Here is a 26,670-nt window from a genome sequence, read left to right as displayed (position 1 = left end):
CTCTTGTTCACTGATAAGGGGCACAATGGGAAAGCAGCCACCCCTGGCATCCTAATCAGCCTCTCTTCTATCTTCACTTGAGTGACTGAGTGAGTTATTTAACTTCTATTTGCAAGTGGGATAAAGACAGAATTATTTCACAGGGTGTTGAGAAGAAGAACCACGATAGTAACATCTGGTAAGTGCCTGTCTTCTACCTGCCATTTGGGTAGTTCTAGAGCCTTTTGTTTTGCACGTTGCTCAATGCAAGATAACACTAATGGAGTGTTTCTGAGGGACATTTCTGGGCGAGGCTTTCTTTCGAAATGTTGGAATAATTTCAGCAGTGATTTCAAATCCTATGGGACTAAAGGGTTTTGTCCAGATCATGTGTAAAGGCCCTTTTGTTTTCTCCTTAAAGAGCCTTAACCACAGTAATGTCTGTGTAAGCAAAACTCAAGGGTCTAAGATTAGGGAAATGCCCAAGGTTTTCACAGCCATGGAATGACATTATCTCCTCGGTGACATGTAATGATAATCTGTCATTTTATGAGATTTGGTAACAAAAATAAAAATAAGCAATATAAAAGTAATATTTACTGAAATAAAACAAAACATACAAAATCAAGAACAGGTATAGTGCCCATACCAGGAAAGGCCTTGAGGCAGTCATTTGGTCCCTCCTGCACTGAACCTGGAACTGTGTCCTAAGTAGAACATTTTTACCTTTTGCCTAGAATGCAAACTTTGTGGCTAGAAATTTCTGGCCATCTTAGTAGGAATTAGCTTCAAGGGGTTTCTTAGAAACAGGTATGCCGTCAGGTATGTCTGAGGCAGATGACTTGAGTGGGTGTGTGCACTGAGAACTCTTCACACATCTGAGATGTATACACTCTTCTCTGTGAGGGCTGCAAGCAACAGAAAAACCAAATGAACAGGACCTCGTAGCTGAGGCCTGTCTGTCTGCATAAGCCCTAGGAAGGCAAGGCTGAGTGAGGTCTTTAGGGTTGTGGTCAGTAAGCATCCAGCTTTGATGTTTAGGTGGAAACAAACAACAAAGGAATAGACTCTATATCATAACAGAGAGGTAGGTTAGATAGAAAGGACCTATGCCAAAAGTTAAGAGACCAAACTATTTACTAAGTGAAAATCACATGTATTTTCTGGCTATATATTGAGAAAATTAAACAATGAACACAGCTCTCTGTTTTAGTTTCCAATATGATGTGTAAGACTTGATTTCTGTTTTCTTCTTTCTACATATCTGTTCTACATCAATCCCAGTTCACACTGATTTGGGAAAATAGCAAACTTTCCTTTTAAGAGCACTGTCTTATTTTTTTTAATTGAGGTTAAAAAAAATCATGTAAAATGAAATTCATTGTTTATGTCATTTTAATATAGTTTTGACACTTTAGATAAATTCACAACGTTGCACCATCACCATTGGCAAGATGTCCATTATTTCAAAAAATGCCAGGTGCCTTATAATTACCTATTCTTCCCAGACCCTGAAGACAACTATGAGCTATGAATACTATATATTTATTAGATAACACACATACATATATGTTTTATATTATATATTAGGTAAATGTTATATAGCATAAATTTTTATGTAATATATTTATATATAAAATATATGGATAATATAATATATAGTGTAGTATAGTATATATAATATAATATAGATAATGCATATTACATATTAAATATATAATTTTGGAATATTATGCATTCCTTTTTTAAAGCTTGAGATGTATGAGGAGAATGGAGGAGAGGTCATGTATTTATAAAAAGTTTGTCAAGGTCGAATCTCTTGGGATACTCAACCACACTGAAGAGTTATGAGGATGCTCATCTTTCTGTCCATTGTCTATGACTTGAAGTAAGAACCTGAACTTGAATTTCTTAAGAGTCCACTCAGTTGGAAGCTTACAGAAACGTCAGATAGTCTTGACAGGCCCTTGAACAGAATCGTGGCTTTGGATCCGATTGGAGCTCTGTCCTCAGATCTAAGGCTTCCTGTAATAGCTGGTGATAACCCCACTGTGTTGTTTCCTTTTCATTTGTCTTCAGGGCTGTGGAGCAGTGACCATTCCCTGTGTGGTTTTTGTTCTGGAGAGCTGCTCAGAGGCAGAAGGGGCAACTGAGGGCCCTGGAGGTAAGTAAAAACACAACTTGAAAAGAATAAGCCCCCTTTATTTCCCAACCATAAATGTGTATTAACAGCTTTCAATCAGAGTACATTTTATTCTGGCTGGAAGATTTAAAAGGTTCTTTAAAAACTAACAGAGTTTTAAACAGCTCAATAGTGACGTGTGCCTGTCATTCCAATACTGGGGAAGCTGAGGTAGGAGGATGGTGATTCCAAAGCCAGTATGCGTAACTTAGATTCTGTCTGTCTCATAAATACTATGTTGAAAAGAACTGAGAAATAGTTTTTTTGGGCACTTAATTTTTGTTTTTGAAAACTGGCTTAGAACATGCATGACTTGTTTAGTTATGACTAAGTTGACAAGAAAGTTATATATTTTCTGTCCTGAGGAACAACATTGCTTTTGGATGAAATTTTACTTCTCAGTCAGTCAGATGTTTCTTTGGAGGGAGGAAGAGCCACCGATGTCTTGTGACTCAGCTCTGCTTTCTAATCTGGAACGTCAAGGCCAGGAAACTGTCACTTGTGTACTCCAAGTGTTTTGAGAATTTTTATTCCATTTTCTATTTTAATTTCTTCTGTGTCATGAGCTTCAACAGTACACTCATTCCCAATGACTAGGATAGGAGCCCTGGCCAAGGCTCAAACGCTGCACACGTTTGCTGTCTGTGAATCTTGCTTACTTGAGGTTTGCTTCACTGTAGCTCCCACCTGTTCTTACCCCTCAGGAGTTTTGGCTTCTGAGGACTCCTTGGTGACAATGGGGAACAGAAGCTCCACATCACACTTTGAAGCACACATCAACTGAGCTCCTGTTTCTGAGTCTTCTGATTAGAGGTTGGGGATAGCTCTTAAAGCTCACAGTACTTAATGCAAAGGACATGGAGGTCCTGTTTTTGGCACACAGTGATATATGTGCAGGGAATCAGGAAGGTTTGTGTTTTGAAGATTAACACACTTTAGAAAGAAAGAAAGAAAGGAAGGAAGGAAGGAAGGAAGGAAGAAAGAAAGAAAGAAAGAAAGAAAGAAAGAAAGAAAGAAAGAATTGTCACAATTTGCTAGATGATCCATTCCTAAGTACCTCGTGGAAGCACTCTTTAGATTTCCTTCAAAGGCATTTGGATATACTACTCCATTTTGTCACTTCAGCAGACATAACTGAACCTGTGATAGAGAAGAAAGGACTTAAAAGTTTTGTGGGAAAAGAGAGAGAAGGGTTTGCAAAGGACAAAAAGCGGTTACAGCAGTAAACCCCTATCTCTGTTCTGCAGACCTCATCCCAACGAATCCAGTTGCACCCCGCCCGCAAAGACCTTTGGGGCTTCTGATAGAGAGTCCAGATACAAGACCTGTGCTCATGAGTGGCTCTGTTCATTACCAGGTGTCATTCTGGCAGTGCTTCAAGCGTGCAAGTTGGTTGGAGTTTCAATGTTGAGGATCACTCTTGAGGTGTTGACAGAACTGACAAAGGTAAGCTAAGGGTCCACTGGACCCTAGAAACAGGTACGCCCTGGGGTCATTAGAGGCTCACACCTGGCGCTTTTTCCTTTAGTTATTTTTACCTGTCCCTCCAGGAGGCTACCAAAAGGGCTTTATCTGTACCGGGCCAGACCCAGGGTCCCAACTGGGACAACCGGTATTCCTGGTAACTGCCTGTCAGCACCTGGGGCCTGTGGAGTAGCCAAAGAGGCAGGAGCGTCTGGGGTTAGAACCCAGAGGGAAAGGACAGTGAAGGGTGCTGCCTCCTTGCAGTGCTTGTAGAACAGAAGGCGGCTCGCGTTCGATCACTGGGGTGCGCAGGGCTGCACTGTGATCTTTGAGCCCCTTTCCTGAGCTTTGATTCGGCAGCTTTGAGAGAAGGCCCTCTCCACAGCCCGGAGAAGGAAAACATTCTGCGCCGCAGGCAGACCGGACACGGCTTGTATTTACTTAGCTACCTGCATTCCGAAGTGTAGCTGTGGGTGGGAGGCTCCTTTTTTCCGCGCCAGCTCCCGCTGAGCTTTGCCTAGGGACTGTGGGTCAATCTAGTGGCCTGAGAGAAGAGCTTCTTCCCTCTAGCACCTGCCAATCGGCTTTGTGCAAAATGTCTCTGCGGTGTCCCCTCGGGGTCCGCACACAATCCCCTTCCTACTGTGCGGGCCACTTCTCGGGTTTCTCCTGCGGTAGCTCAGCCGGATCGCTGGTTGTTCGCGCCTCCTGGGAGGGCGGCGGGAGCACAGCTGGCGGGGACCTGGACGTCCAGCCGGGAGGGGCGGTCCCGGCGCTCGCGAGCTCCGCCCACGGCTCCCTATAAGCCGCTGCCCTTCCCTCGGCGGCGGCGGCGGCGGCGGCGGCGGCGAGAGCAGGCTTAGGGTCTACTGCGGCCGGTGGACCCTCCAACCCGCTTCCATAAGGCTTTAGCTTTCCAACTTCAGCTACAGTGTTAGCTAAGTTTGGAAAGAAGACATAAAGAAGACCCCGGTGGCAGCTTTGCTGTTCTTTGCCTTAGTTGTCCTTTGGGGTCTTTCGGCACAAGGCTGCTGTGCTTATAGCCGTGCTATCTCCGGTTCCTCACACTCCTGTGAAGAAGCCCCTGGGCAAGAGCAGCTAAAGCTACTAGCATCCGAACAAACAAGGGGAGAGCGTCTGGTGCCATGACCAAGTCAAGAGATCAGACCCATCAGGAAGGATGCTGTGGTGAGTTGAGAAATCGAATGCTTCAAGTGGGGGAATGCAGGTGGGGATAGGGAGATACAGTTCCATGAGGGTTGGCTTAGGTTTTGATGGAGGTTCAAGAAGAATGTAAACTCAAAGTCTGAATAAAAGAGTAAGGCAAGGGTAAGCATAGAGTAACCCGGGCAGGGTGAAATTCCTTGCATTAAAAACAAACCCCACTGAAGTTAAGGAATGTCGAAACAAGAGTTTCTTCACTGCCTGAAGTTGGGGCGGTTATTGACCAAGAGGCAACGCTGAATCTGTGTGGATGGTATTAGGTAAACTGAATGCATCAGTCTGTAAGTGACCTGATAAAAGTCACACATAATTAAGACCAAAAGCAAGTTCTAATCTGAGCCCATTGAAGTGCTTAAACATGTTTTTAACTTGTTCTCTGTGCCTTTATAGGATCTTTAGCAAACTACCTGACCTCAGCAAAATTCCTCCTCTACCTTGGCCACTCTCTCTCCACTTGGGTAAGTGAGAATGCACACAGTTCTTGAGGCACTCATTGTTGCACAAGCTGTTGTTTACTTTCCTCAGAGACAGTTGTATTAGAGAACTTGCAGTTTTGTCATTCAGTTAAGTAAATAAATCTTCCTAAAACACATGTTTCAACAAAAACATTGTTTTCTTCAAAGATGTTTCCCACGAGTGTTAGTAAATTTTACTTAACAGTGAAATTCTAAAGCTTTACGTGGACTGACAATTGTTTGAAACAAGATCCACAAGGACAGGAAACTTGTATAGTTACTAGTGTTGGTAAATTCTAATTGGGCCTCCTTGGAAAGGCATTTCATGGGCCCTCTTGGGTTAACAACTGGTACTGGCATGCAGCATTCTGGAAACAGTAGAAGGGTAGACAGTTGAACACTGGCATATTAGGATTACATTATTACTATAAGATGAGTTTAAGTATACCTAACTGAAGATCAAACATCGAAATGATAACAATTCTGATCTTCAAAGCTGTTATCTGTGGCAACTTAATTTGTGGGTAGTGTGAGCTGTGTTAAAAGCCACCACCCAATGGAAATTAGCTATGGATTTCCAGTTTTCCCTTTGGCTTCCTATGTGGCTTTTGGAAAATGTTAGTCTTTCTGTTCCACATCAGTTCTTCGAGATATTAGCATGCTGGCTGTGTTCAATGGATAATTATTAGAAACTGTCAGGTTAAACAATCATTCTTGCTGCTTAAAAGCTACAATTCTAAACATATTCTGTGTATTACAAATAAGAAAAAAGAATTTCAAAAGTATATTTTGAAGTACTAATTTCCTTTTAATGGGATCCCCTATTGATTTACCTATAAGATGTGAGTGGAAACCATCACATGAGGAAACGTATTCCCTATGCCCTTGGAAAATTATTAAGTTGGCTCTCTAAGGAATTGCTTTTTAGAGAAGTGAGCTGCCATCTTTCTGAATAAAAATAAACGTATAAACAAAATGGAGTTAGGTGGAGTTTACTTTAGCAGATGGAGAAAAGGGGAAAAAGCAAAGCAAAATAGTGAAGAACCCTTTCTACATCTGAACCAATAGTTTGTTCTTCCAATTTAATTTTATAATAAGCATTAAAAAGACCTGTAATAGAAGAGTTTCTGAAGTCCTCCTAGAAAACCAGGTGCCTCGATTCTAAACACTGATTAACTTCAAGGTTCATGTGACCTTTGGGTGACAGACTGGGCTTCAGTCTGTCCAGAAACAAGAGAGGAGCTATGTGTGTTCCAGGGCAATTTGAAGAAGATTTTTGTCAAGAAAATTTAAAGCAAGTACCAAAAGAAAAATGGAAGATGCTTGTTGCAACCTTATATAATAAATTGAGTAAATGGACAGGTCCTTGGGAGAGAGAGGGAGGGAAAGTAACCATAGTACCAGAAGCCTTATAAGGGTTAGTGGGATTTTACTCCTCACTCCAAAGGAATACAAGAGAGGAGGCAATTTTGTTCTATGTCCTTTGTCTCGTGTAGGTCACTCTGGTGTGTATGTGTATGAGTGTGTGTCTTACACATGTAAACTTATATTATTTAATTATATTTCTAGTTAATTATAATTTATAAATAAAATATTATATATACATTTTCCAGTGCTGTTAGCTCATGAGTCCTTAGATAACAGATATAGGAGCAGTTGGGCAGAAGATCCTCTCAAGTCAGGCTTCTGTTGATTTGTATGGTTTTGAATTCCCAACTTCCTTTCTACTAATGGGTCAATGCATTTTTACGCTACTATTGGAGTACAAAATAAGCAAGAACTAGATGCTTTGGTTAAGGCGTTACTAATTTAATTTAGTGTGGACTTTAAAAAGTGACAACAAAAACAGCAACGTAAAGCAAATGTACGGCGAAGAAAAGCAAGTTCCTCTGTTTACACCATGTCCGTCAGACTGTTGTCATTTAAGCCCAAGTGCTCTGTATTTTCAAGGGTTTACTTCTCTAGTCATAAAGGCCTCTGTCATGTAGAATGCCACCTGCCAGCCCTTCCCTGTGTTCCTTCTCTTCATAGCCTTTGCCACCACCTGCCCTGTGCTAGCTTTGCTTCCGTCCCTGTACATTGGAACACCAGCAGCATGAAAAACAGCCTGTGTGTTTTGTCTACTGCTGAAGTTTTGATGCCCACAGTAGCATTGGGCATGCATCGGAAAACCATCCTGTGGCCACTTATTAAGCAGATTAATTACTGAGCTTACTTATTCTCAGATCCAGCGTGGGGAGATAGGCATGTAAACAAATACCAAAGTATAGTGAGAGGTGCTTTTGTTTGGTGGGGAGGGCAGGAAATGGAGGCATGGAAGGGATGGGTGAGCTCTTAGTCCAGTGGTTCTCATCCTATGTGTCACACGTCCTTAGAGGGTTGAATCACCCTTTCAGAGGGGTCACCTAAGACCATCAGAAAACACAGATATTTACCTTATACTTTATGACAGTAGCAATATTACAGTTATGAAGTAGCAATGAAAATCTTATGTTGGGGTCACCACAACATGAGAAACTATTCAAGGGCCACAGCATTAGGAAGGTTAAGAACCGCTGACTCAGTCAACATCAACTTAGATGTTAGTCAGGTCTTGACATTTTTCTAAGGACGTAATTTGTCACTTCTTAAATTAGGATAGCCAGAGAAATTTCAACTTTTTTACCAAGATCTCAATCTTGTAATCAGCTTGAATTATATTTGGGAAGTGTATTATTCTTTAACCCAAGACTTCTCTACCTCTTCACTATTAATATTTGGGGTCTAGAAATTCTTTTATGGACTGATAGATGCCAGGAGTATTTACCTCCTTCAAGCTTCCTTCAGGCCTGGAGGATGTGATAACTCAAAGCATCTACAGACATTATTAGCAAATGATCCCTGAAGAATAGAATCATTCATAGTTGTGAATGGCATGCTTTTCATATTAGCACAAATCAATTTAAGTTTTGAATATTTCAGATTGTTACCTTAGTCTTATTAAAATTTAATAGCAGTTGGCTTCTCAATATAATAATTTTCTTCCAGCATAGGAAATTTATCGTGAGGATTTTGTGAGACTTTGGGAAGAGCTCAGAGTTGATGTGCTTTCATACAGGGTCAAATATGTAAGGAACTTGCTCTGTGAATTTAGTGATGATGTTGACAAGACATCGTCTGCCTTCATGTTAACCCATGACATTAAGGATGGAGCTTACAGTGTTTTAAAATGTCTATTTTAGACGTCTTAGACATTAACCGACTTGACTTATTTAAAAGTTGGTGTTAAATTTATACCACACTTTATACTAACTAATTGTAAAATTCATTATATGTTCTGAAACTATGTGGAAATATAGCCTTTTTTCTTTTTCAAAATTGACCTGTGTTAAAACATTAAAATGACTACTTATTTATTTCAACACCTTTGGTCTTATGGGATCAGACTTCCTCCTTCTGATTGTTCTGCTCTTGAGGACTTTGAAATTTACTTGTGAAACAGCAAATTGTTTTTTTAAAAAAATGAGAGACATGCAAATCCATCAGAGGCCACAGGGTCTGTTCAATCCGTTCCTAGCATGTAAGGCAAACTAATGCCTATAAACTAATGAAGCTTGAATGTTTTCCATTGCGCTGGAATGAAGTTTTAGCATTAGGCAAGTATTCAATCCATAACTATTAACATGAAACGTCATCTGATATAGCCAGAAAGCACCCATTTGATAAGGAACAACTTCTTGAGAACAATATGCTACAAACTAAAAACATTTCAGCCAAACTTCTTTCTCTTGTTTAAGGGGGATCGGATGTGGCACTTTGCAGTGTCTGTGTTTCTGGTGGAACTCTACGGAAACAGCCTCCTCTTGACAGCTGTCTACGGGTTGGTGGTGGCAGGCTCTGTTCTGGTCCTGGGAGCCATCATTGGTGACTGGGTGGATAAGAATGCCAGACTTAAAGGTGAGTGCAGTTACATAACTAAGCCTGTACTCTCTAGACTAGACTGTGCTTCCCCTGGAATGGAGGGAATATCAGACTAAGAGAGAATCGATGTGATTAACTGACTCAGAGAAAGCATTCACACAACACAATTGAAAGGCTGGGGGTTGGTGGTGACACCTGGATTCCAGATCCCCAGGCTCCTGCACTAGCAGGAGTGTTAGGACACTGACCTAATAGATTTTCTTTTTTTTGGCAGTTTGTCAGTGTCAAATGTTAACAATTAACCCTGTAATCAATTTTTCTGGGAATCACGTTAAATATTAAAAGCGTGCTTCGTGCTGGCTCCCCTGTAACTATGAATTACACTAGAGGCTCTCCTGTCTGATGTTCCTGGGAACAGTTTGAAAGTCTCTCCTCTGGATTACTGTGCTACATATAAAGGGATGTGTCATGGGACTGAAAATTAAATAACTAAATACTGGTACAAGGGAGAATAACTATGTCTATACTGCCGACAGCTGAATTATAATTTTTAGGTTAAAAAGAAATTATATGCACATGTACTATGCATGTGTTGTACATGTATGATGAATTAACATTTATTCTAGGATATCAAGACATCTGTTTTATTTACAAGAGACTAAAATAAGTAAGCAATTTAGTTATCTAGAATATAAGAGAAATGTGGATAAGTTTTTGGAGCTTTGCTAATGCAAAGAACTGGCTAGGCCTCTCTGAAGACAGACATTGTTATAACTAGTTGTGTTCAGTTCAATATAACTGCTTCTAAATAGTCAATAGGACTATCAAATTCTAGGATTTGGTGTTATTAGTACAAAGATTCATCTGAGGATTTTCCTGTTTTGAGAATGAGCAGATCAGAACACATAGAGAAAAAATTTTCTTTATGTTGGAGGAAACCGAATTCTTTATATTATACACAGGGATATTATCCTTAGGATTTATTAACCATAAATTTGTTGAACATTGTAACTGTATGTTAGAGAAGTGCTAAGCTGGATGAAGAAGACGAATATGGTAAGATAGGAGTCTCCTATGTCTGTTGCACAAGTCACCCTTCATGCAAAATCCCTGATGCTTATGGAATAAAGTGAGCATTTCTTCCTCCATGCTCTTTGAGACTTCAGGACCTTGGTTATTATACTGATATGGGTATAGTCATCTGCCCACATATCCCTCCTTCTGGTGCGTTGGCAGTTGGTATCTAATCCTTTGGTGAAGGAATGCATGCCCAGATGTGTGAATAAGTGAGTTCTATGTTGGCTTTTATTTCAGACTGTCTTCTGAGAGCAGCTTGTTGTCTTAAGCCTTTGATATGATCTTCCAAGCCGGGATAAGCGTTACTGTCCTGGATGACAAGATCTGTAATTATAGCTTATGCATTTCAGAATGCTTTCATGAATATTTTATTTGAGTTATCATTAGGATTCCATAAAGGAAGGAAGGAAGGCGGATGTTATCATTCACACTTGTTAGGCGTAGGCATAAGAAGCATTAAGTATCCTGTCCTAGATCATCTACCGAGTGAATGGTAAACAACTACTGGGTTTTCTATCTGGCTTTACTCTAACACTTGTTCTGCATGAAGGAGTTTCTGTCTCTAACAGGACTTGCAATTTCTTTGATAGAAGGTGTATCTTAGAATTTATAGCAATGATGAATAAAATACCTATCTGAAGAAACTTGCTACTTAGGGATTTTTGGCAAATGTCTGTGTATTTTTTGTTTGTCAAGACCATTTTATTAGATTAAGCCTGCCATGTAAGTGAGAGGTTACAATTCCATAACTTCCCCCTTCACCTCCTTTGTAACCTCCTCTGTGTCTTTATTTAAGCTTAAACAGCAAAGAATCGAAAGGCGGATCTTTTCTGTAGAATAGTTCTATTTAGGGCAGCAAACTTTCTAGTAAATTTGTCAGATGAAAATGCATTTATCATGAAAGACTTCAGCTAGTAGAAGAAAGTCCTGAGAATATTATAACGTTTGCAGGTTTCATAGGTCTGTGTACAGAAAATAACTGAGGCAGAATTTACTGTTAGAAGGTTTTCTCTGTCTGGTAATCATGCATGTACATCAATGTAGGCCAACAACTGTGTGGATAAAAGCAGCCTGCCCAAGACATGCTGGTGCAGTGAACATTGTGCTTTTGTTCTGTACAGTGGCCCAGACGTCCCTGGTGGTTCAGAATGTATCAGTCATTCTCTGCGGGATCATCCTGATGATGGTTTTCTTACACAAGAATGAGCTTCTGAACATGTATCATGGATGGGTCCTTGTAAGTTCTTCCTGCTGTTTGTTTGTGTGCTTTCGGGATCCTGAGAATGAAACTCAGGACCTACTAAGTGCTAGACACACACTCTACCACAGAGCTGTGGCTCAACTCCTCCAGGACACTGGGTGACAGAAAATGAATATGTAACAGCAATGAAAATGTAAAGTTTTTATGGTTTAGGAGTACACCTTTTGGGTTTTCTACTGTAACCGTTCAGTGTCGCTTTCTATGTCCACAGGTTGCTTTGATTCTCTGATGTAATTTTAACAAGTATTTGTGGGATAAACACTAAAAACCACCATTATGTCACTACTTTATATGAACTGTCACATAAGTGACTACTGGTTTTTGCGGGGGGGGCGTGTTTTTTGTTTTTTGTTTTTGCATTAACTACAGATGATGCAAATATGAACAGTGTCATGCTCTGTTGTAATATCTGACGCACCTGTTCCATGTGTAGAAAGTAAAGTGACTTCTCATGAATGAGATTAAAATTAAAAGATGTGAACTGACATATTAACTCAAGGTTTTATTTTATTTATTTTTTTTATTGCTTTCATTCCTTAGACTGTCTGCTACATCCTGATCATCACCATTGCAAACATTGCGAATTTGGCCAGTACTGCCACTGCAATTACAATCCAAAGGGACTGGATTGTTGTCGTAGCAGGAGAAAACAGGAGCAGATTAGCAGGTAACTTGGATTCCCCGTGCAACTAAATGCATCTGTGGTGCTAAGTAGGAGTAGGGGGCTTTTTACTCTTGATCATATGGGAAGGTTTTAAGAATAATCTATGAAAAGTGCAGAGTTTTGTATTGTTCTGCTCTAGGTGTCAAACGGCGCAGTGATTTATCTAATTGTTACCGAGTTAATGTTAGTGTACCTACTGTTCTATCATGCTCTGCAAAGCTAACAAATAGATCGCATTTGAACTTTTCCTCTTTTTAAAAAATAGTTTGCTATTTCTGAGTTTCCGTTGTGATGGTGACAGTCTGACGTGGTATTTGACCCTCGTAACTGTGGACATTATTATATGGATTTTAAGGATCATACCGTTGGCATTTTTTTAATACCCATGGACAACACAATTGCAGCAAAGTTTCTAGAAGTTGTTTTCTGCTTCAAAAAATGTTCGAATAGCAGTTATCTCACATCCTACACAATGTAAGGCTTTTGAAATATCTTTTCAAATGGAAGACAGAATGTGTTTTTAAACAGTTTCAGTTTATTGGAAACACAGATGAGTGGCTCAAGAGAGAGCAAAGATTGCTTATAAGACAGCATGCCTCAGTACTTCTAAGGCTCCAAATGCCCTCACTTTCTCAGTATTCTCCATCTCCGTCTCCATTTTCCTTCTCCACAGAGCACATAGGCTTGAGCTGGATTGATCATTACACAAGGTGAAGGAGGAGGGCTGAAGAGATCAGCTGAACTGACTCTGCTGGTCATTAAGATAATGAGTATCACAAACACATTACCCAACAACCCAGGCCAACAAGAAAACCATTCTTGATGACTAAAGTGGCTTACTCCAGGATGCATAAGGAAAGATTATGTGCTGGGCTTAGCAAGCGGCTGTTTGACTAGACTTAAAAGAAGATAGGAAGAAAAGAGTGATTGAAAGGGAACAAAGTCTATGGGAGGCCTGGAACAGGCTTGTCCAACCTGCCTGCATAGGTCCTCAGATAGCTAGGAATGTGGCCTCGTATATTTGTAGGTGACTGACAATGTCACGCTTACCCCTGATCTAGAACAAAAGGAATTTGCCTGAGTCATCATCACTTCCTGGTGGCTGATTACAACCTGGAGAAATTCTCCTGGGCCTTGGGGTTTGTGTATAAGGTGAGAGCAGCGGAGTGGATGTGCCCTGCGGGGAATTCTCCTGACTCCTCTCATTGTTCATTTACAAAAAAATAATAATAATTCCACATCTCTTTTTGTCATGTTAAAGGAGAAGATGTCTTCATCGTTTTTATTGTTGTTATGTTTCTCTTTTTAACAATATTTTAAGCACATAACATGTATGGGTTTTTTTTTTTTTTTTTGGTTCTTTTTTTTTTTCCGGAGCTGGGGACCGAAACCAGTGCCTTGCGCTTCCTAGGTAAGCGCTCTACCACTGAGCTAATGTTTTAAAAGCTAGGGATATCAAAGAGTTTATTTTGAAAATAGGTCACCAATATACTTTTCTGACATGTTTGAAGAAAAAAAATGGCATCTAGATTGTCTTTCTTTCACTTACCTGAATTCCTTAACTGTACTCATTTTGATCCTGTAAAGTCCATTAAATTAAAAGGGTTGATTTAGGGAGCTAGAGAGATGGCTTGGTGCTTGAGAGCATTTACATACTCCTCTTCAGGAGGACACGAGTTCTGTTCTCAGGGAAGCATCAGACAGTTGCCAAACTCCAGCTGCAGAGGATCTGACAGCCTAGGTTCTGTAGGCACATGCCTTTATGTGCACATACCTGCACAATACACATAATTAAAAAGTAATTAAAAGAAATGTTTTTAAAATGTTGTTTTTCTCCTTCCAATAGCCTTGTTAAAGGGAAATACTCTTTATGTGGTCCTAGTACAATCACACCAACAACATTACTCTGTGAGTTTATAAAAAGATGTTTTAGACCAACTGAAAATATGACCGGCCAATTCTCAGCTAAACCTCTCTTTACTGTGAATGGTAGATATGGTAGACAAATCCAGAACAGGAAGCCTGTTTCCTTCCCTGCGGGCTTCCTCCACTTTAAGAAGAGAAATGGAATGTGTGCTTTCCTCTTTTGTTCGCCAAGTCTTAAGGGCTGAAGTGTAGTTCCTAGAACAGTGAAGGAAACCTACAAGCTTTCTTTCCTGATATTTAACGGCAGCGGTTGTTAACTAAAAACCATGCTTCAAAGCAATATACAGAGACTTCTTTAGTTCAGAGGGTCAGCAGATGTCTAACCATGGATTTTGGGTGTCATTTCTGCTCTAAGCAGAATTTTAAAAGTCAGGAAAAAAGGCCATGGCTAAAGAAAAATAGAAGAGAGAAGAAGAAAAGTAGTCTGTGGGTTGCCTTGGCTTCTGGTGAGGATGTTAGAAAACCAGGTAGGAGACTGGGCTGTAAGGCTGTGTGTGTGTGTGTGTGTGTGTGTGTGTGTGTGTGTGTGTGTGTGTGTATGTATGTGTGTGTGTGTATGTGTGTGTGTGTATGTGTGTGTATGTGTGTGTGTGTCTGTATGTGTGTGTGTCTGTGTGTGTGTCTGTGTGTGTCTGTGTCTGTCTGTGTGTGTGTCTGTGTGTGTGTCTGTGTGTGTGGGTGGGTGACTGATTTTAAAGAGTAAGGTTATGAGTTGGCTGTTGGATGCACCTCTTTATCCCAGTATTCATTGATTCTGGAGAGCTTTAAAATTTGAAGCTGTGTCATTGAGGCATAGAACAGGAGAAAACAGTCAGGTAGAGAGCTTCAGAAAAGGCATAGTTTTTTTTCACAAATGTACTCTTTTTTAACTTCTTTATAAACTAAAATATTTTTCAGTTATTAAATAAAATATTATTTTATTAAGATAGTCTCTTTTACACACAGGCTGTGTAACCTCCTTTCTCCAGGCATTCCAGCCCATCTATTGCTTCTTTTCTTTCTGGAACAATCTAGTAACAGTGTCTTTTTAATTATTCTGAAGAAAAATCCAATGGTTTGCTTTGATCCAGCATGGCACATAAATTTCCTGTCTGAACTCTACTGGTTAAAAGCTAGTTTCATATTTTAGGGAGGAGAGCCTGTGGGCTCCGATTTACTCAACTCAGCAAAGCCCTTTTGAAAAGACATATTCTCCTCTGTGGTATTATGTACTTATTACAGTGAAAGAACTTATTTCATGACTGTTCTGTATCATAGCTATTGCCAAAACAGCCAACTCAGAGCCAGGACAACATTCATTTGAGGGTTCACATGAGAATAAATATAAGCTCACGAATAGCTTATGTTTGAATATTCAGAAGACAGATTCTATTCTAGGCTGTTACCAATAAAATGAACAGGTCTTCAAAACTACTGCTTAATTTATTCTTCTCCAAAGATATAAAACCTGTTTTCTTGACACAAAGCATCATTACCTTCCTAAGTATCACATAAAAGATAAAACTGGGGTCTTGGAAGCTCTGTGATCATCTAGGGAAGGATAAACATTTAATTAAAACATTTCTTCTTGTTATATTTTTAAAATCCAGCTGTTATTACATCAGTTATTTGCTTTTTGGATTTGGATCAGTAAGTTACTTGGATCAGCTCCTTGCGTCACCGTTGGCATATGCACTGAACACCTGTTTGTGGGCAGACAGACATTAGGGGAGCCTTGGCAAGGATAGTTTGGATGAAACCGATGGAGGCTGCCTTTGCCTTTCAAGTGAAAGGTGAAGAATATCAAAGTTCTCGCATTATCATACACATCGTACACTCATAGGACTAATGAGGAAGCACTTGAAGACTAGAATGAATGAAGGGAGGAAGAAAGGCAATTTTCCATGAATGTGCTCATTAGTCATTGATTTTTCCTTGCCAACCCAGATGATTGTTAAGGACCTACCTAGTTAATCTCACCCCGCTTTGTGCTATAGAGCATGACAAAGGAGATAATTTCCTTAGTTGCCCTTCCTTCGTCTTTGACACGGTTGCACAGTCCCAGGGTCAAACTTTAGAAAGTCTCCTTACTGCCATGAAATCTTCCCACCTCATCGTCTCAGTCTTTGGCTTCTGTGTCTTAGCCTACCACTCTTGCACCCTCCCATCCCTCTCCTTCAGCTCCCAGCCCAACAGCCCTGCACGACAGTCTATGACTTTCACATTCTCTTTCTTTTACCCAGTTTAAATCCCAAGGTCCATCATGATGGCATGCTGACCTCCTTAGCTCACTTGGTTCCCTCTCCTTTTGTTAGGCTAACTTAGTAACCCCATTTAAATTCAACTCTTCACAGTAGAGCAACACGGGAGAAAAACAAGTGAATGAACCCAGTGTTCCCTTGAGCATAGAGTTGATTCTTTCCTTCATTTAGTGATCAATCCTTTCTCTGCTGTCTTCTCTTTCCCTCCTTCCTGAGGAATTGCGTTGCATTTTCACCTATATCCTGCAGGAACTCTTCCACCCTCCTCACATTCTGCTGATTTTTGTTGTATTTTACTTTTTACTCCGGGCACTTTGCTAGGAGGCAGCAAAATACCTTGGAGAGAAACCTGCTGAAAGATAAGAAATTAGTGTTTCCTGGAGTTGGCACCAAGCTCCAAAACCAACTTTCTTCAAGCATTTGCCCTGCCTGCTCCACTGTCTTTGAGGTTTGCAGTAGTTTTCACTGGACCATTGAGGATTCTTCTAAATGCTCATCTTTCTTGATTTCACCAGTGATTTTGTTGCTCTTTGAAGCACTGTCCCCATTTGGTTTCCAGGACACCGTACTCTTGTTTTTAATCATCTTGCTTTCTACTGACTTTTCTGACAGCTGAACATTGGCATTCACAACATGTTAGCCCCTGTGTGGTCTCTACACATGCTCTATTGATATTCCATGTAATGTCATTGTCTTAAAAATTGGCAAATGTCCAAAATTGGGTCTTATCTCTTTCCAAATCTTCAGCCTTATTTATTTATTTAACCATTGGTCACAACAGAGCCTCTTGAATGTCAGCGGGTCTGTCAAAATCAACATTTGCAAAATCAAATTCGAGTTCTCTTATACTAAATTTGAGTATTCTGAAGTCACCTGTTTCTCAGTAAATAGTTATTCAAGAAAAATAAAAAGAAACAACATTTTGTAGAACCATCTGTGACTCCTCTTATTCTCTCTTCACCATAATCCATAACCGAGTCAACCCCAGCTCTTCCTTTGAAGCAGTGGTTCTCAACCTGTAGGTCTTAATCCCTTTGTGGATGTTGTCAAGTGACCCTTTCACAGGGGTCACATATCAGATACCCTGAATAATGTACATTATGATTCATAAGAGTAGCAAACTTGCAATTACGAAGTAGTGATAAAATAATTTTTTGGTTGGGGGTCAATACAACATGAAGAACTGTATTAAAGGGTCGTAACATTAGGCAGGTCAAGAGCCACTGCTTTAAAGGAGCATTATACTTATCTTGCAACATTTTACATGTTAGATGTATTTGTATGCCTGTTTATGAACTTGTTTCTATACATATATGTAATATATTGACTTTTCCTAGAGAAATGTTAACTTGAGGAAAACAGGGGAGGACTGATTGTTTTCTTCACAACAGATGGATTGGCCAGAGAGTGCCATCAGGAGCAAGCCTCTCAGGGGTCTGCACTGTTGGTTTAGACTTATAGCACGTAAATGTTCAGGCTTTCTTTCACAGTTTGGAACGCTCACTCTCCTCTTTCACCTACTTCTAGACATGAATGCTACCATTAGAAGGATTGACCAGCTAACCAACATCCTGGCCCCCATGGCTGTTGGCCAGATTATGACATTCGGTTCCCCAGTCATTGGCTGTGGTTTCATTTCTGGTTGGAATTTGGTGTCCATGTGTGTGGAGTACTTCTTGCTCTGGAAGGTTTACCAGAAGACCCCTGCTCTGGCTGTAAAAGCTGCTCTCAAGGTAGAGGAGTCAGAACTGAAGCAGCTGACCTCACCTAAAGGTAACGGTGCACAACCACCAGCTTTGTGCTCTAAGTTCACGCTCAGACCTTGAACTTTTCGGTGAAGATCAGGTTCTATAGTCCAGACTGTGTTTCCAGGGAAAGCCTAGATGGGTTGTAATATCATCTTTTGAGATTCTGGGAAGAACTGTGGGTTGGATCTAAAAGGGCTTGGGATTAGATCCCTGGCCCGTTTTCTTCATGTCAGCAATAGGAACAGAGAAACAGCTGATTGAGGATGCCTGGGAAATGATTCTAGAACTGGGAGGACAAGAACATGAAAATTTTCTTAATATTTTCTGAGGGGAATAAAATCGCCATTTGGAAACGGTGGGAAGCAGAAAGAGAGGCAGGACTTTTCCAGGAGAAGGGGAGGATGGTTTTCTGGTGAATGGAATTTTTTTAAGATTAATTTATTTGTTTTATGGAAGTACACTGTACACTATCATTGTGTTCAGACACACCAGAAGAGATCCCATTACAAATGGTTGTGAGCCACCATGTGGTTGCTGGGTATTGAACTCAGGACCTCTGGAAAAGCAGTAAATGCTCTTAACCACTGAGCCATCTCCCCAGCCCAGCAAATGAAATCTTAGTGAGGTTCCAGAAAAAAAAGATACTTTTATTTCCCCGCATAATTTTTATGTTTTATTTGATGAATCTTGCTGCAATTTACTTAAGTGTGAGTATAATACCTAAAAGAAATAGAGGTTTAAAAAGAGACCAACAGTATTTTTAAAGCAAAACTGGTACTTGGGAGTTATTTGACAGCTGTAATTCATAACTTACCAGTAAAAGAAAATCACATTATAATGTAGTAGTCAAGGAGATCTATATAGGAGGAGAAAAGTAAAATAAAAATAATTGGGTTTTACTCCTCATGTTCTTCCTCTAAAATAATGGTGTGTTTTATTAACAGATACTGAGCCAAAACCTTTGGAGGGAACTCACCTAATGGGTGAGAAAGACTCTAACATCCGTGAACTTGAATGTGAACAAGAACCCACCTGTGCCTCCCAGATCGCAGAACCCTTCCGCACTTTTCGAGATGGATGGGTCTCCTACTATAACCAGCCCGTATTTTTGGCTGGCATGGGCCTGGCTTTCCTCTATATGACAGTCCTGGGCTTCGACTGTATCACCACAGGATATGCTTACACTCAGGGACTGAGTGGTTCCATCCTCAGTGTTTTGATGGGAGCATCAGCAATAACTGGAATAATGGGAACTGTGGCCTTCACTTGGCTACGTCGAAAATGTGGCCTTGTTCGGACTGGTCTGTTCTCAGGACTGGCTCAGCTTTCTTGTTTGATCTTGTGTGTGATCTCCGTGTTCATGCCTGGAAGCCCCTTGGACCTGTCTGTTTCTCCATTTGAAGATATCCGTTCTAGGTTTATACATGAGGAGGCAGTGTCCTCAACTACCAAAATACCTGAAACAGAAATGCTTATGTCTAATGTGTCTAATGTTGTCAATACCGTCCATGAGATGAGTACTAAATCCGTCCCCATAATCTCCGTCAGCCTGCTGTTTGCAGGAGTCATTGCTGCTAGAATCGGTAAGAACTCTCTTTCTGCATACTAAAAAATTACAAACATCATTTTAAAACCTAATGTAGACAATTCAACAATACATTATCTGAAATACTTTACAGATATTTATTTAGGCAAAACCCACAGTTTATGTATAGAATTTACTCTCTAAACATAAAATTTCATGTAATAGTTTAAACTATGTTTGCATGTATATGTGTGTGTATGTAAGTGTTTAGTTTTTTTCTAAATTTTGTGTGTGTGTGTGTGTGTGTGTGTGTGTGTGTGGTGTGGTGAGAGAGAACCCAGGATCTTATGCCTGTTAAGCCAGTACTCTAATTCTGAGGTACATCCTTAAATGAATATTTTTAAGTGTTTCCTCCTTTCCTTGCGTATCTGTGTGTCTCGTACTGGGGATCAAACCCAGGACCTCCTGCTTGCTAGGGAAGTGGCTTAAATTGTCACTTGTCTAAAGATAGAGTGGTTGTAAAAAACCGTCCTTCAAAAGCCTTCTCTAGCTGTGTGTATTTACTATATACTCTTCGTCACGTATGAGTTTTAAACTTCTGTCAGGAAGCGTTATGTAAAGGTGTCTTACAGAGCAGAATTTAAGTAATCATTAATGGAACCCTGGTGAATAGCCTTCTAAATCCATTCATTCTTGAAATGAGACCTTATTTATCTTGTGATACAGAGCAATTTATTAATTTATCAGAGGTATTAATACTCAGTCAAGACAGCTTTATTGGGAGCCCTATGCTACTCAAGCAGCAATATAACAATGGTTTAAAGTTTCTGTGCTCCTTGGCTGTAGCAGCACATTAGGTCACTTTAAACTTTAGAAGTGCTAGAATTTATAGGCTTTGTGTCCTTGACGCTTTTGTAGTCTGCGTAATCACAGAAAAAACAAGACTGAGAAGCTGTGACTCAGCTTTATTGTATCTTGTAGCTGGGAAAATCATTTCTTGAAGGCATTAGTATATACCAATAAGCTATATAATATACTATATGCTAATAAATTATATAAGGCAAAAATGTAATTAATACTTTATATAGGTAATTCAAAGGTTGTAGAGCTTCAGTGTGTTTTGCATATATTAATACACTTAGAGACTGTGAGCTATATAACTATACATTAAGTTATGCACTAAAATTTAACATTCTAAAATATTCATTGCCATACAGGTCTTTGGTCCTTTGATTTGACTGTGACACAGTTGCTGCAAGAAAATGTAATTGAATCAGAAAGAGGCATTATCAATGGTGTGCAGAACTCCATGAACTACCTTCTCGACCTTCTGCATTTCATCATGGTCATCTTGGCCCCAAATCCTGAAGCTTTTGGCTTGCTAGTATTGATTTCAGTCTCCTTTGTGGCAATGGGACATCTTATGTATTTCCGTTTTGCCCAGAAGACTCTGGGCAACCAGATTTTTGTTTGTGCTCCTGATGAAAAGGAAGTTACAGATGAAAGTCAGCCTAATACATCTGTTGTGTAAAATAGTTTAGCTGTGGCCCCTGTTACTAGATTTGTGGAGAGCATGTGTGCTTATTTTGTACTACAGAATTCCAATAAATGCCTGCACTTTTCTCTGTTTTTACTACAGCTGTGCCTTAAGGGTTAGGGGCACTAACGAACCTTCACCAGCGAAGATGGTTATTTCTCCTTACATGTAAACATGGGGAAATAAGAGGGAGAGGAAAAGTCAGCATGTGGGTAGGATGGGTTTAATGGTAAAATGAGTTTCCCATACTCTTATGAGTATATTAAATTTTAAAGAGTGGCTGTCAGGTGAGTTAAATTACTCCATAGTAGATATTGTCCACTAGAATGCAGATAAATCAATTCACCCCAAAACTCACTCTTGTAAAAGTCTGGCTCACTTCCCTTTTTTTTTTAAAGATGAGTAGTATTTTTCTCAGTTACGTTACAGAAACAAGTTTTTCTCCTTGTAGGAAGATTATAGTCTGATAATGAGCATTATTCTTATTAATCCCATTGAACTTAGGGAATTTATTATATGTGAAGGATGAAATACATAACTAAACTTCTTCAAAAGGCTCATGGTATAACCTTTGCATTTTGACTATCAGCTAGGGCAAAATATTACAGTAATGTGTGTATGTGGCTCTTCCTAAAATGACTGCAGAGAGAAGAAAAGCTGTAGATTTCTAGTGCAGTACAGAAGGACTTAAAGCACGTTATTGGTGTGGTTGTAGAAACTGGAAGCTAATGGGGAGGACCTCACGTAACCAGAGTCACTGTTGTCAGTGATCACTAACTATCCTGGTATATGAAAGAGCTGGCCCTAGGCCTAGCACCTGACAGGCAGAAAAGCAGCCCACGCTTGGAAAGGACTGCACATCAATGATGAGCTTGTACAGAGCATTTTACCTTCACTGACTTGGGCCGACGTGTTTATTATCTCTGTCTTTTTCTAGAGCAAGAATAGTCACAAAGGTTCCCCTTTCAATATCTCTGAAAAGAATAAAGAAAAAACTGTTTGTAAATATTTTTTAAACTGTTCTACAAGTCTTTTTGTAATATGCAGTACCAACATGGGACATTGCTTTAACTTTTGATGCACTTTCATGGAGACCGCCATGCGTTGCTAGGAGCACTTTCTTTCCATTTAATATTTTTCTTCACCCTTCTGCAGTATGACATAATGATTGACTATGTTATAAAATCTTCATAAAATATTTCTATATAAAATGTTTGTAAAATCTTCATTTTCCTTTGCTGGGTTGTGTTCTCCAATTATTGTTACATGTTTCAATATTAGCATATAAAAAGTATATGTCATTCTGGCCTTTTGAACAAAGTGCGCCGTAGTCAATTTCTCCTCTCACATGTCCCTTCCTATCCTACCTTCCTCCTTGCTGCATCCCAGTAACTTCTCCCCTATGTCCTTCTGACCACCTCCTGTCCTTCCTTGTCGCCTAGCCATACCTTGTCCTTTTGGTTGGAAGCTTACTCACATCTGGACTCATATCTGTATCCATGCACACACTGAAGGTGAGAATGGGCATATGAAACTCATTGTTTTGTCTTTCTAAGTTTGGATCACATCACTTAAAATTATATTTTCCAGATCCATCCGTTTCCCTGAAATTTTCGAATTTTCACTTGTCCTCATAAGTGGAAAAAGAGTCTGTTGTGCATATATGACACATCTTCATTATTTCATATCTTCCTGGACACATAGGCTATTTCCACTTCCTTGCTGTTGATAAGAGAGCAGTGATAATGTGGATGCACAGGTATCTCTGTGGTAGGATATAGAATCCTTGATCATATGCCCTGGAGTGGTATAGTTGACTTACGGCACTTCTGTTTGTAATTTTTACAAACTCTCCATAATGATTTTATATAATGGCTATACACGGTTTCAATCCTACCAGTGGTCCCTTTTTCCCAGATCCTTGCTGGCATATGCTATCAAAGTTCTTTCATTTTTTTAAGCTTTATTTTTCTTGGATATTTTATGTATTTTCATTTCAAATGTTATCCCCTTTTCCCCACTTCCATACCCCTCCTCCCTCCCCCTGCTTTTATGTGCATGCTCCCATGCCACCCACACACTCCCACATCTGTGCCCTGCACTGGGGAAACGAGCCTTCACAGGACCAAGGGCTTCTCTTCCTATTGATGCTGAACAATGACATCCTCAACTACATATGTGACTGGAGTCATGGGTGCCTCTATGTGTACTCATTGCTTGGTGGTTTAGTCCCTGGAGCTCTGGGGGGATCTGGTTGGTTGATATTGTTTTTCTTCCTGTGGGGTTGCAAACCCCTTCAGCTCCTTCAGTCTTTTCTCTAACTTCTCCCTTGGGGTCCCCTTGTTTAGTCCAATGGTCAGTTGCAAGTACCCTCATCTGTACCATTAAGACTGGCAGAGCCTCTCAGGGGACACTCATATTTGGCTCCTGTCAGCAAGCACTTCTTGGCATTAGCAATAGTGACTGGGTTTGGGGCTACATAAGGGATGGATCCTCAGGTGGGGGAGTCTGAATAACCTTTTCTTCAGTCCATGCTCCATTCTTTGTCCCTGTATTTCCTTCCATGAGTATATATTCTCCCTTCTAAGGAGAAATAAGCACCCACATTTTGTCTTTCTTCTTGAGCTTTATATGATCTGTGAATTTTTTCCTAAGTATTACAATCTTCTGGGCAAATATTCACTTATCAGTGAGTGCATACCATGGTGTTCTTTTGTGACTGGGTTATTTCACTCAGGATGATATTTTTAGTTCCATCCATTTTCCTATGAATTTCATGTAGTCATGGTTTTTAATAGCTGAGTAGTACTCCATTGTGACAATGTACCACATTTTCTGTATTCATTCCTCTGTTGAAGGGCATCTGGGTTCTTTCCAGCTTCTGGCTATTATAAATAAGGTGCTAAGAACATAGTGGAGCATGTGTCATTGTTATATGTTGGAACATCTTTTGCCCAGGAGTGGTATAGCTGGGTCCTCAGGTAGTACTATGTCCAATTTTCTGAGGAACCACCAGACTGATTTCTAGAGTGGTTGTACCAGTTTGCAATCCCACCAACAATGAAGGAGTGTTCCTCTTTCTCCACATCCTCACCAGCATCTACTGTCACCTGAGTTTTTTTTATCTTAGACATTCTAATTGGTGTGAGGTAGAATCTTAGGGTTGTTTTGATTTGCATTTCACTGAAGACTAAGAATTTTGAACATTTCTTTAGGTACTTCTAAGCCATTTGATATTCCTCAGCTAAGAGTTCTTGTACCCCATTTTTAATAGGGTATTTGATTCTCTGGAGTCTAACTTCTTTCCCAATCTGTTGGTTACCATTTTGTTCTGTTGACAGTGTCCTTTGCCTTACAGAAGCTTTGCAATTTTATGAAGTCCCATTTGTTGATTCTTGGTCTTAGAGCATAAGCCACTGGTGTCTGCTCAGGATATTTCCCCCTATACCTATATGTTCAATGCTCTTCCCTACTTTCTCCTCTATTAGTTTCATGTATCTGGTTTTATGTGCAGGTCTTTGATCCACTTGGACTTGAGCCTTGTACAAGGAGATAAGAATGGGTCAATTTCCAGTCCTCTACATGCTGACCTCCAGTTGAACAAGCACCATTTGTTGACAATGCTGTCTTTTTTCCATTGGATGGTTTTAGCTCCTTTGTCAAAGATCAAGTGACCATAGGTGTATGAGTTCATTTCTGGGTCTTCAATTCTATTTCATTGATTTACCTGCCTGTCTCTGTACCAATACCATACAATTTTTATCACTATTGCTCTGTAATACAGCTTGAGGTCAGGATGGTGATTTCCAAGGAAGTTGTTTTATTGATGAGAATAGTTTTCATTATCTTGAGGTTTTTTTTTCCTTTCCAAATGAATTTGCAAATTGCTTTATAATTCTATGAAGAATTGAGTTGGAATTTGGATGGGGATTGCACTGAATCTGTAGGTTGCTTTCAGCAAGATGGTCTTTTTTTTTTTTTTACAATTTTTTTTCTTTTCTTTTTTTTCGGAGCTGGGGACCGAATCCAGGGCCTTGCGCTTGCTAGGCAAATGCTCTACCACTGAGCTAAATCCCCAACCCCCGGTCTTTTTTATTATATTAAATCTGACAATCCATGAGCAGGGGAGATCTTTCTATCTTCTAAGATCTACAATTTCTTTCTTAAGAGACTTGAAGTTCTTGTCATACAGATCTTTCACACCAACATATTTTATATTATTTGTGGTTACAGTGAAGGGTTTCATTTCCCTAATTTCCTTCTCAGCCTCTTTATCCTTTGAATAGAGGAAGGCTACTGATTTGTTTGAGTTAATTTTATATCCAGCCACTTTGCTGAAGTTATTTATCAGCTGTAGCAGTTTTCCGGTGGAATTTTGGGGATCACTTAAGTATACTATCATATATCTGCAAATTATGATATTTTGACTTCTTCCTTTCCAATTTGTATCCCTTTGACCTCTTTTTGTTGTCTAATTGCTCTGCGTAGGACTTCAAGTACTATATTAAAAAGGTAGTGAGAGAGTAGACAGCCTTGTCTAGTCCCTGATTTTAGTGGGATTACTTCAAGCTTCTCTGCGTTTAGTTTGATGTTGGCTACTGGTTTGCTTTTAGTATATTTAGACCTTGAATTCCTGATCTTTCCAAGACTTTTATCATGAAGGGGTGTTGAATTTTGTCCAATGCTTTCTCAGCATCTAATGAAATTATTGTGGTTTTTTTTTTACCTTGAGTTTGTTTATATAATAGATTACATTGAAGGATTTTTGTATATTGAACCATTCCTGCGTCCCTGGAATGAAGTCTACTTCATCATGGTGAATGAGCATTTTGATGTGTTCTTAGATTTGGTTTGCAAGAATTTTATTAAGTATTTTTGCATCAGTATTCATCAGGGATTTTGGTGTGAAGTTCTCGTTCTTTGTTGGGTCTTTGTGTGGTTTAGGTATAAGTGAAAATGTGGCTAAATGGAAGGAATTGGGTAATGTTCCTTCTGTTTCTATTTTGTGGTATAGTTTGGACAGTATTGGTATTATATCTTCTTTGAATGTTCTGCCCTAACCCATCGTGTCCTGGTTTTTCTTTTTGTTTGGGAGACTTTTAATGACTGTTCTATTTCTTTAGGAATTATGGGACTATTTAGGTGATTTATCTGATTCGGATTTAACTTTGGTACCTGGTATCTGTCTAGAAAATTGTCCATTTCATCCACATTTTCCAGTTTTATTGAGTATAGGCTTTTGTAGTAGGATCTGATAATTTTTTTTGAATTTCCTCCGTTTCTGTTGTTATGTTTCCCTATTGATTTCTGATTTTGTTAATTTGGATACTGTCTCTGTGCCCTCTGGTTAGTCTGGCTAAGGGTTTATTTATCTTGTTGATTTTCTCAAAGAACCAGCTCCTGGTTTTGTTGATTCTTTGTATACTCCTTTTTGTTTCTACTTGGCTGATTTCAGCCCTGAGTTTGATTATTTCCTGCCTTCTACTCC

The 26,670-nt window shown here is 39.6% G+C and overlaps 1 protein-coding gene across 3 annotated transcripts in view; it reads left to right on the top strand.

Annotated features, from left to right (window-relative positions):
- The window catches only part of Slc40a1 (solute carrier family 40 member 1), a 108,007-nt gene extending 85,524 nt beyond the window's left edge, over nucleotides 1-22,483 (top strand). The window contains exons 2-11 of one of the 3 annotated variants that reach the window (XM_039082988.2): nucleotides 2,059-2,143; nucleotides 3,519-3,607; nucleotides 4,626-4,813; nucleotides 5,240-5,307; nucleotides 9,081-9,240; nucleotides 11,403-11,518; nucleotides 12,083-12,209; nucleotides 17,900-18,145; nucleotides 19,065-19,703; nucleotides 20,863-22,483. In XM_039082988.2, coding sequence (XP_038938916.1) covers nucleotides 4,771-4,813; nucleotides 5,240-5,307; nucleotides 9,081-9,240; nucleotides 11,403-11,518; nucleotides 12,083-12,209; nucleotides 17,900-18,145; nucleotides 19,065-19,703; nucleotides 20,863-21,176 — 1,713 coding nt within the window. In that variant the 5' untranslated portion in view covers nucleotides 2,059-2,143; nucleotides 3,519-3,607; nucleotides 4,626-4,770 and the 3' untranslated portion in view covers nucleotides 21,177-22,483. Of the gene's footprint in view, nucleotides 1-2,058; nucleotides 2,144-3,408; nucleotides 3,608-4,479; nucleotides 4,814-5,239; nucleotides 5,308-9,080; nucleotides 9,241-11,402; nucleotides 11,519-12,082; nucleotides 12,210-17,899; nucleotides 18,146-19,064; nucleotides 19,704-20,862 lie in introns of those variants that run through there. The other 2 variants (XM_063266613.1, NM_133315.2) reach the window with 2 other exon arrangements.
- The last annotated feature ends 4,187 nt before the right edge of the window (nucleotides 22,484-26,670 follow it).

The sequence above is a fragment of the Rattus norvegicus genome, chromosome 9 (genome assembly GCF_036323735.1).
Source record: "Rattus norvegicus strain BN/NHsdMcwi chromosome 9, GRCr8, whole genome shotgun sequence".
Lineage (NCBI taxonomy): Eukaryota > Metazoa > Chordata > Mammalia > Rodentia > Muridae > Rattus > Rattus norvegicus.
This window is presented reverse-complemented; position numbering and strand designations above follow the sequence as displayed.